General features: G+C 44.5%; 1 protein-coding gene across 1 annotated transcript in view; it reads left to right on the forward strand.

The window, feature by feature from the left end:
• Positions 1 to 10,134, forward strand: part of vsnl1a (visinin-like 1a) — a 35,870-nt gene extending 25,736 nt beyond the window's left edge. The window contains exons 3-4 of the mRNA XM_004542275.5: positions 5,987 to 6,202; positions 8,079 to 10,134. Coding sequence (XP_004542332.1) covers positions 5,987 to 6,202; positions 8,079 to 8,276 — 414 coding nt within the window. The 3' untranslated portion in view covers positions 8,277 to 10,134. The remainder of the gene's footprint in view (positions 1 to 5,986; positions 6,203 to 8,078) is intronic.
• Positions 10,135 to 10,407: the final 273 nt, after the last annotated feature.

A 10,407-nucleotide genomic window follows, 5' to 3' on the forward strand; every position in this document is an offset into this window, starting at 1 on the left:
GTTAGGATAATCCTGTCACATCACCTGCATGTATTTATATTTTAATTTGCATTTGGCGCCATATCGCCTTCAGAAACTACGATATCTTTTGTCTCACCTTCACTGTGGACGTTTGAGTGGATAAAACTTGATCTTTCTCGTGTTCCACAGCTTTCACTCATATCTGGCAGTGCTGCCCACTTTCATTAGCAAGATGAGCTCGAAAGCTCAGCGAGAGGTAACAGAAACTTGGCAGCGCTGGTCAAAATGAAAATACTTCCTGGTTAAAGGTCCGGGGATTTGGATTGACTGCAGAGTTCGTCATGGGTGGCGAGTTTAGCTCAAACTGCAGAGAAATGCCAAACAGCTCGTCCTTATCTGCTGCTTCTCATCAGTCTCTCACACACACACATTACAGTGCAGCAGTTTTAGTATTAGCAGCTTCCAAACTGTATCAGAAACTGTGGATAGTAAATATAATGTCTTTAAATGCTGACCCTTGTGATGTCATCACTCAAAGCTTTTAAGCTGCAGTTTCAGCCGAACGCTTATCTGAAGAGCCGGCAGAGTTCAGCTAAAGAGAAATGCAGATCAGACACTTCCTGGAAGTTATTTTGGAGTCAAAGTCATTGTGCTGGTTGTTACTGATGAGCTCGTTTGAGTCACTTGCAGTTTCACGGCACTTTGGAGCTGCAATATTCATCTGCTCCATGATCCTGCAGTCGTTCTGTCAGTGTGAAATGGCCTTCAGTTAAGTGTGACGATTGAGTGTCTTTCTCTCCCACACGCGTTTCCTGTCCTCTCTTGCCCAGTCTCCCTGCCTCCCAGCGTTTGGATCAGCACCAGTACCAGCTTGCAGGCTGATTATAAAGGCTTTAATGTTCCATTTACCAGCAGCATGTTTCAGGTGGTGTGTGCTTGTTGACAGAATCAGCCTTGACACACACACACACGCATGCAAACCTTGCGACATTAGCCTTTATTAGAGCAGCTGCGCCTGTGCGCCTGGCCCTTGGCTGAGCGGTCTGGCACTGAGCCGGCTTTGATGGCCGGCTGCAAACAGCTGCCAGACCAGCAGGAGAGAACGACTTAATGGAGACGTTAACGGCCTAATATCTGTAAGTGTAAAGTCGAGGACACGGTCCCTTCAAGTGGTGACGAGCTCATTTTTGGTTGTTAAACTGTGATTGCGTGCCATCGAGTGAACGTTTTGTTGTTGCCTGTTTGCTCTTTCTTCATTTTTACGTAACTGTTTCATAACTTGTCAGATTGTTGGGGAACTGCAGTGGCGTTCTCTCTCGCTCCCCTCCCACCCCTTAAACATCCTTCCCGCATCCCTTCCTTGGCACCTTTCCTCTCCCCTCTCACTTAGCCTCCTCCTCCCTCTCCTCAACTCTTCCCGCGTCGTCCCGTAGGTCCACGTGCCTCCTCCCGTTCCTCCGGGGTTGGGGGATGATCTGAGGCAGAACCGTGCGGGGGAAGGAGGGAAGGAAGCCACTTTGCATTGATGCACAAAGCGTCCCGTGCATGCAAGCTGGCTCGCGCTGGCTGTCCCTGCCCTAAAGGGACTTCCAGCCTCGCATTAGTGTGGCTTCTCTGAAAGGGCAGATAAGGACCTGGATCATGGGTGTAAGCTCTGTCGTTCTCCCTCTCACACTTTGTCTGCCTTGCTCCTTTTTTCCTTTCGTTCTTTTGAAATTCTTCTGTCTCTTCTCATCTCTGTGCCCGCTGACACCCTCCTCCCCCGCATATCTTTTCTCTTCTGAACTTCTCTAAACTTCCCACTGCAGTCTGATCGGCTCGCACTGCAGCAGAATTTACATGGGTGGGACCTCATTGTGGCTTTTATAACCTGAGCTAACACGGTCTAACCCTTACTCTCTGTGGTTTCATCCCTCATCTCCAAGTCACTGCAATCCATTTTCCCATTAGGATTCATGGCCTTGTCTCCTCCCCCAGTCTTAGTGCAGGATGGGGCAGCATCCTTGTTTCTGAGTGTGACGAGACTGTCTGCTGCACACATGGGCTTTGGCTTGCTGTAGTTGATCAGTATACAGACACGTGTATACATGCATGTATAGGTCCTGTAGCAGAGGCCTAGGAGTTTGAGGTTTCTGTGCATCTTAGCTGTTCCTCAAACTTCTGATGTTGTGCCTGGAACCTGCTGGAGTCACTGTTCCAGGTTCGGGGTTACAGGGCCTGATGCTCCTAATGGCACCGAGTATGTCTTTATTTTGTTGTTTGTCTGCTGGGATTCTCTCATCTATCGTTGTCAGTCACCACTGCGTGTGGTTGGTCGGCCAGCAGCTGCTTGTCTGTGTGGAACACTGGAAGCTCCTATGGGAGCTTGGAGACTTCATACGTGGCACAGATGTTCCTGTACGCTAGCACAGCCACTTGGTTGTGCCTCCCACTGTACACCATCCCAGCTTGCTTCTAACATCTCGCTGCTCTGTGCTGAGTCTCTGGGGCACTTTTGGACAGTCTGCATGGGTGATACAGTCAGTGGACTCCTGCCTCTGTGGTGCTTAGAGGATGCTCTTGTGCTGCTGTGATCAGAGCTTCTGTGCTGTCCTGTAACCTACACAAACACCTAACGAATGTTTCTGGATGTGCAAACAAGCAACTATATGCTGCATAAGTCATGTCACTTTAGCATGTGAGAGTCAATGAGAGTCATTACACTTCCAGTTCATCTGCTGTGTATTCCAGTATCGTTACATTGGCTTTTAAACAACAGAACATTACATGTCTCAGTCCTCATTGGCCCGAAGCTATACAACCAAGGGACAGCCAGCGGCTCTGGGAACTAGCTGAAAACAGATTCAACAACGGTGCGAACACTGAAAAACACCTTGGACTGCACTTCATTTGGGAATAAAGCAGAAAATTTGTCATGCAGGGTTTGGTTTAAGTAGAGAGGCTATGTGAGGTTTCCATCAAAACATGTGCTGCTGGTGTGTGACGTAACAGGATGTCACAGAGGGACAGAACCTGTGGTTGCCCCTCAAGAGTCCAGTGCTGGGAAGCGTCCTTAAATGCCCCTGTGTGCATGTGCTAATAACGAATAATGATTGACGGGTGCTCTCCTCTGGCTGCAGCCTTTGAAACTGATGAGTTCGGTCACCAAGCTGTCATCGGCTGCTATCCTTTTTAAAATATCACCGTTTAAACCAAAGCTGTGAAGGTTGTTGTGGTCAGCTTGTAGGGAGTTATCCTCTGACTCTGGAGTTATAGTCAGCTTTGCAGAGCTCTGTTGTGTGACTAAGTTCATTGTTACCTTGTCTGGGACACAATTTCACTCTTTCGCTTCAGGTGCACTGTATGGACACGAGTACTGGGCTACCTGCACACAACAGCTACAGGATCTGCTCAGCCCTGGAAATCCATGCTATGAAGCTTGAGGCGTACAGTTTTTGTGTTAGCGCCGGAGGAATAACCGCTGAATAACTCTGTAGTTACTCAGTCAGCAGAGAGTCTGGGTGTTTGATATTATCGACCTGTGGAAACACAGGAATTCACAGAACAGGTGGTGTGACCCCACACTTCTGACCAGATACATTTTTCATCTAAATGAAGGCTCTGCTGTAAACTACGTGTCCAACACTGAACAGCAAACCTGCTGGTGAACATGGGGGAGCATGAGGCTTCTACACAAACCCGAGTCTAACACTGATGTTGGCCAGAACGGAGCTGGGTGACTTTAGCAATTCAAATAACTGCTAATGTTGCTTTAACTCCACTGGTTGTGAAAACCAGCCAGATTTAACTGCTGCCTGTTACCCATCTGCAGGCTTTTTTCAACACTTTGAAGTTACAGCTTCAACTGTTCACGCTTTTAATGATTTTCACAGCTTAATCGATGCCATATCTTTGTCATTGATTCCCGCTCTGTGCTGTGCCGGGGTCTTGCTTGTGTTTTTTATGTGTGCAAGGCTGGTAAGGTCCAAGAACAAATCCATGCTGTCAAAGATTACTGCACAAGGAAATATCAGTCTTCTTTTGACGACAGCGTTTCTTTCTGAGTGAAATCTGATAGTGGAAATGTGACGTTCACTGAAAAGAAAAAGAAAAATTGTGTTTCAACTCAGCTGCTCATTGTGTAGTTCTGCAAATGTCAGTACAAGCAGGATGCCTTGACATTTCCAGATATATTAAATGGGGAAGGTACCCGCATGCCTGCTGTGGTTCCTGAATGTGAGCCTGTGAACACGCAGAGATTACACAAAGTTTAAGAGGGCCTGACTTTCTTCTTTTGCACAGACTCCTTTGCTCATATTTTACACGTTCACTCTGTGGCATGGCTGCGCCTGACCTTGAACGAGTTATGGTGAAATCAGGTGCAAAAGTAATAAAACAACATGGAATATCTTTCTCTTTGTTCCATTTGCTCGATGAAGATTGAAGCAGCCCGCCCAAGTTCTCAGGGAGCAGCTTCGCTCAAGCTAAGATTAACCATCGACCCAGACTTTTTACCAGGGAGGTCAAACGGAAGGTTATGTCTAATGAATGGCTCAGCTTCTCGCAGCCGCCCACAGGGTTCGTGCTGTACGGTAGATGACAAAGAGCTGAGCGGGGGCTTGGTGGCCTTCCACGCAGTTACAGCATTAATCTCTGCCCTTGTGTTCATATGCTGCTGGCGTGCAGTAATGATATGGATTGCTTCGACTCTCAACACACTTTTTGTGCTTCAAGTACTTTACTGGGGGTAAAACCCAGTGGATCCTGTGCCTTTACTGAACTGTCGAGAGCAGAGATGGGCTGTGTAATTAGGCATCAGTGGACAAAAACAGAGGAAAGCTGAGTGAAATAAAAACATCTGCAACATTCAACAAATGAAATTATGTTGCACATGGTTACACCTTCAACTGGTTTGTTTTTAGTTACATAATTCAGGTATTATCTACAGAACTGCCTTAAAGGTAGCATCTATGCTACAAATACACCTTCAGCCAATCAGAATGCTAATGTGGTCCTGCTGAGAAGGCCGATGATGATAATTATCGGCATTTTTCACTAGCAATCGGGCTAAAGTGCTAAATTAAAGTGAGTTAATCACTAAAGTAATTACAAAACATTGATTTAATTAGGTTTGATGAAATGACAAAAGTATGGGCTCTACCGCGCTTGCAGGTGAATATCATCACCCTCACGTTAGCAGCCGCATAGCCAACAGATGCACATGTATCAGACATCAGATCAGCATCAGCAGGAAGTCCGGCGAAACAAAGCTGTGAGGGAAAAGGTCATGTAACTTGGAACATTAAAGTCACACGTGTCAGGATAAAACAGCCGTGTGAATATCTCTTGGAGCTAAAGTGTAAAGTAGTTCTAGCTGCGACTTGTGTCAGAGATCCTGACGTTCATTACTCATGGGAAAGCCTGGGGTCACCTTCAGGGACTCGTGAACACGGTAAACCGGAGTTGCCTGTTTTGGAACTAGAATTTAAGAAAGACTGCAGGCTCTGGGCGTTTGGAAGCGACAGCTATCCAGGACATCTTTACAGTATGGATGGTTGCACATGAATACACAGCAACAGCCACGTGAGACTGAAAACCTCGACCAAGGCTGGGTCCACAAGGATATCGAGTCTTTTGTTAGTTCAGTTCATCCATCTCAGATTAGCTTCAGACGTTCAGCCAACACTTCTGCTAAATCTTTGTGCACATTTGTCCACAACTTTGAGTAATCCTACTGCCAAACAGACCACCTGGAACAATTACTGTCACTGGTGAATCTAATGAGAACAAAGCTACAGCCTACAAAAGTTGCAATAGGAAATCGAAGTTCATTTAGCCACCCAAGATAATCAGTGTTCACTGATTGCAAATGCTTTGCTTTCTCAGGAGACGTCATGTTTGTACATTATTTGGCCACTCATGTGAAAAACACTAGAGGTTGTATTTCTGAAACATTATCTAAAGGCTCTTGTGCCCAATGACTTCAAATGACTGAATCATAGAAACATACCCGAGTACATACCCACCCCTTTCTCTTTCTTTGTAGTTCTTCCCTTATGGCGATGCGTCCAAGTTTGCCCAGCACGCCTTCAGGACCTTCGACAAGAACGGCGATGGCACAATCGACTTCAGAGAGTTCATCTGCGCACTGTCCATCACATCACGGGGCAGTTTCGAGCAGAAGCTTAACTGGGCTTTCAACATGTACGACCTGGATGGAGACGGCAAAATCACACGGGTGGAGATGCTGGAGATCATCGAGGTATAATGTGGTTAGAAACTTTCTGAAGGGGTTTGATTATTTTTACTTGGACAGCCTTATACTAGCTTTGTAACTTGCTGAGTCACCAGGACAACTATTTTTGTACTTTGGTTACTGAGCGCTGAGCTGAGGCTGTCGAGTCTGAGACAGGCTGTTCAAACAATTTGCAGCTAAAGACAAACGTCCTCATCTGTAATTCAGGCCACTCCTGCCCCTCGACCTGTTTGCACTGAGGCATCCATTAATTTATCATTCTTTCGTGATCCTTGTTTAAGGATCAATAAAATGCCATTTGGAGAAACATGGAATTGATGCCTCTTCATATTCAGCATTCAGTTCATTTTCATGCTTCCCAAAGGCATTTCCCACTGTTTCATGCAGGCAAACATTAGCAACAAAATCCACAGTGAAGTTGTTCTGAACGGTAACGTCACATCCGAAGACACCCGAAAACATTAGAACGTGACAGCTGAAGGAAAATATGCAGTGTTCGTTCTCCGCCTGCAGGCGATCTGAAACATATAGAATTTAATGTCTCTCTGACTACAAAAGACATAATTAAAAAGCTTTGTGTCAGCAGCAATAGAAGAGAGGCGGTGTTCATGCTTTTTCAGAGGAAACTTGCACAGATTTGTATTTCACCCTGTCGGTCGTGCGGGTGAACAACAATAACAACATCTGTAGTCGGCGCAGGTTGCAGATATTGTGTTGTCCTTGTTTTATTTGATCAGCATATCCAATTATACCGACAAATAGAACCTCCTAATAGACATTACAGCAAACTTTACTATCAAAGTCACCACTTTTAAGCAGCTTCATACTTCAGCATCCTTGATAGGTTTAGCTAAAGCACACGAGAAAGCTCTGCAGCCGACTGGCTATAACTGCAGTGGAGTTTCTCTCTTTGAAGAAGCTACTGGAAATGCTTAGTAGGAAACAACAGTAAAGAGCATGTTTGTCATAGTTGTTGTTGTCAGACTACACAATAAGTTACTGTGTAGAGTTTGTGATTACAGTATTTTTATCACGTAGATCGAACTCAGAAGCTTAAATTCCACGTAAAGGTACAGTAAGTAATTTATTGAGGGTATTTATAGAAAAATAAGAATATTGTAAATATACATCGATTAGTGATTAATTCTGTATTTTCATAAACTCATAATTAATCCATAGAGAATACGGAGGAGCAGACACAGTTTGTGGAACTTGCCATGTTGTCCCACCATCTTAAATAGAGGTGTTGGACTGTGGCTGGAGAGCCGCCACATGTGTGGTCCACTTATGATAGAAGTTGCTTTGAATTTTAAGATCACAAATAGCTCTTTCAAACTATAAATGTGCAACAGTTGAACATGTACATCTTTCACAGTCTCCCTCCTTCCTCATTTCCATGTCATCCTCTTCCTCCTCACCTCAAGCCTCGCCTCTAACACACAAAACTGTCAATTTATTCCCAATATTGTCGCAATTACTTATTGTCAGCAGTTCAGACTTGCAGCCCTCACATCTCCAGACAGCTGACAACAAGCCAGCTAATATAAGCTAATATTATGCCAGCCAGTACCAGGAAAAACTATCCCAAAAATCTCACTTTCATATTGTGTGAGAATGATTATGTAAGTGTCCGAGCTCAACAATGTAAAGCATCTTTAACGTGTGCTAGCGTCTGCTAACAGCAGCTAATAGTATCTAACAGGCTAACAGCAGCTAACAGCAGCTAACAGCTAACACAAGTGCTAGTTTCACAACGTTTTACAGCCTCCTCAGGACTAAATAGACAGGAACATATATTTAGAGTACAGATTTAGAGACTGGCAGCTGAAGGAAACTTTGCAGCGTGCTCTAAAAGTCTTCTGCCCTCTTCCTCCCCCTGCAGGCCATCTACAAGATGGTGGGCACGGTGATCATGATGAAGATGAACGAGGACGGCCTGACGCCCGAGCAGAGGGTGGACAAGATCTTCTCCAAGATGGATAAGAACAACGACGATCAGATCTCGCTGGAGGAGTTCAAAGAGGCGGCCAAGAGCGACCCGTCCATCGTATTACTGCTGCAGTGTGACCTCCAGAAATAGGCCGGAGGGCGAGCGGAGCGCTCCACCAGCCGCCACGGACTGCACAGAAAGAATTTCATGTTCCATTCAGTTTGCAGCTATTTCCACTGAAAAAAAATCTCTATATATGCTTGGACTACCTTTCAATGGATCTGCTTCTTGTGTTTGAAACACTCGTGTGCATGAGAATGTTATTTGCTATAAAAGATCTACACACAACATACAACTAGTGTGCAGGTGCGCACTCACAGTACAAACACACACACACACGCACACACAACTCTCGCTACATATAAACACCTCGCACAATTAATATATATAAATATATATATATAGATCTATAAATATGAATATATATTTAAATTATTTAAAGATCAACTGCCAAAATGTGAAGTGTGCAAAGTATTTTCCATACAGGTTCATTCTACTGGAGCTTGCGCATCAGTGATGTGCTACGTTGAATTTGCCGCTACTCTATTTATTGTTCCGAGTTTACTGGCGCTAGCTGTGTGTGTTTCATTATACCGAGTAACGTCAACCGAACCAAATTCCTATGATAATGTATCTGCCTCCAATAAGACACTCTATCCATCGTCTCAAGTACCAATAGCTCTAGAAGAGATGGACTTTGTCCAACTTTTCCTTCCGAAAACATGCTCGTGCTGTCGGTAAATACTGTAAATGTAGTTAATTTGCATGCCTTTAGGTTCTGCCTTAAAAAAAAGCTCCTCATTTTGCATCCTATGATCGATGACAGGAAGCCTTATCGGAGCAGCGCAATGACACTTTGGTGGTGGGAGAACCGGGAGAGATCATTTTTACTGACTAGGGAGGAAAAAGTTGACCGCAGTCAGTCCGTCGTATGGGATGTAGGTTTTTTGTGATTTGTCGAGACGTTTTCTTTTGACTGCTTTAAGTGTGGGAGCATGTTTCCTTGTAGATTAGGTGTGGTACATGTTGCTAAGAACTAAACCCCTGCTCCACGCGCACTGAAACACAACAATCCAGTCATCATACAAATTAACAGATGTTGAACATGGAGGATTTTTGAAATGAAGTGGAAGCACTGGAGCTAAACACTTCAGCAGGAGTTAGATTGTTCTATGTTACCATCGCATCCACTTCGTTCGCGTTCGCCCACGGGTTGCATATCATCACGATGGATTCAGAGGAGTTGTTTTCTTGTTTGTTTCTTAGGCTGTTGGAGTGTCTTGTTTGTCTTTTTCAGTGGAAGTAAATGAGTGCTAAAGCAGCAAAAGGAGCAGTGAATGACGTTTCATTACTACCAGAGGACGGCCCTTTCCGTAAAGCCGTGTGTTTAGTAGATCGGACGATTTTTGCCCCCCTCCTCAACCCCTCAAAGTCTTTCTCTCTAACCAGTCAGTCAGACTTTTTGTACTTTTTTACTCCTTTTCTCTCACAAATTGTACACGTACTGATGCATACCAAGTGTAGAGAAGTTCAGTGAAGCGCAGTGCCCCGCCCAAGAATGCTTTGGAAATCACCTGTTTGCCCATTTTCCAGCCTGCGTAAAACCACCGGTATTTTACGAGCTAGCGGAGGATAGAGGAGACGTGACGTGTCATAATATACACAGTACTGCAATAAAGATATATCATAGCAGTCCATCGTCATCTTACAGCAGTGTGACTTGTCCCCCTGTCGAGTTTCTAATCTGAACTTCTTTACATGAACATCTTTGGCCAGATAATGTTTCTAATTACAACTCTGTTATTATTCTTACTGCTATCAAGATACCAAATGTAAGCAATGGCAACCGTGTACGAGGATTCTTTTGTAGCATGTATTGTGTCCCTGACGACATGGCTGCACTACTCCCTGTGTTGTGGTTTAATCTAATAAAAGGAGTTCAATGGGCTGTTGTCTGCTCAGTTACTTAAAGGTCAATCATGGAGGCACGCTCGTGGTCCCCAACCTTCGGTCTCATGTGGCCCCTCATAGTTACCTATGCTGATGTCGTTGTTTAAGCTTAGAGCTAGCGAGACAAAAAGGTGTCACTGATACGATTGGACACATATTAGCATTAGCTGTTCTTCTGGCTAATACATTTATTTCTCAATTACCTTAAAGTAATAATTATTACAAACCCAATTTCAAATACACAATGCTAAGATTTTTTATTCTCAGTGGA

Source organism: Maylandia zebra, linkage group LG15, assembly GCF_041146795.1.
Source record: "Maylandia zebra isolate NMK-2024a linkage group LG15, Mzebra_GT3a, whole genome shotgun sequence".
NCBI classification, from domain to species: Eukaryota; Metazoa; Chordata; class Actinopteri; order Cichliformes; family Cichlidae; genus Maylandia; species Maylandia zebra.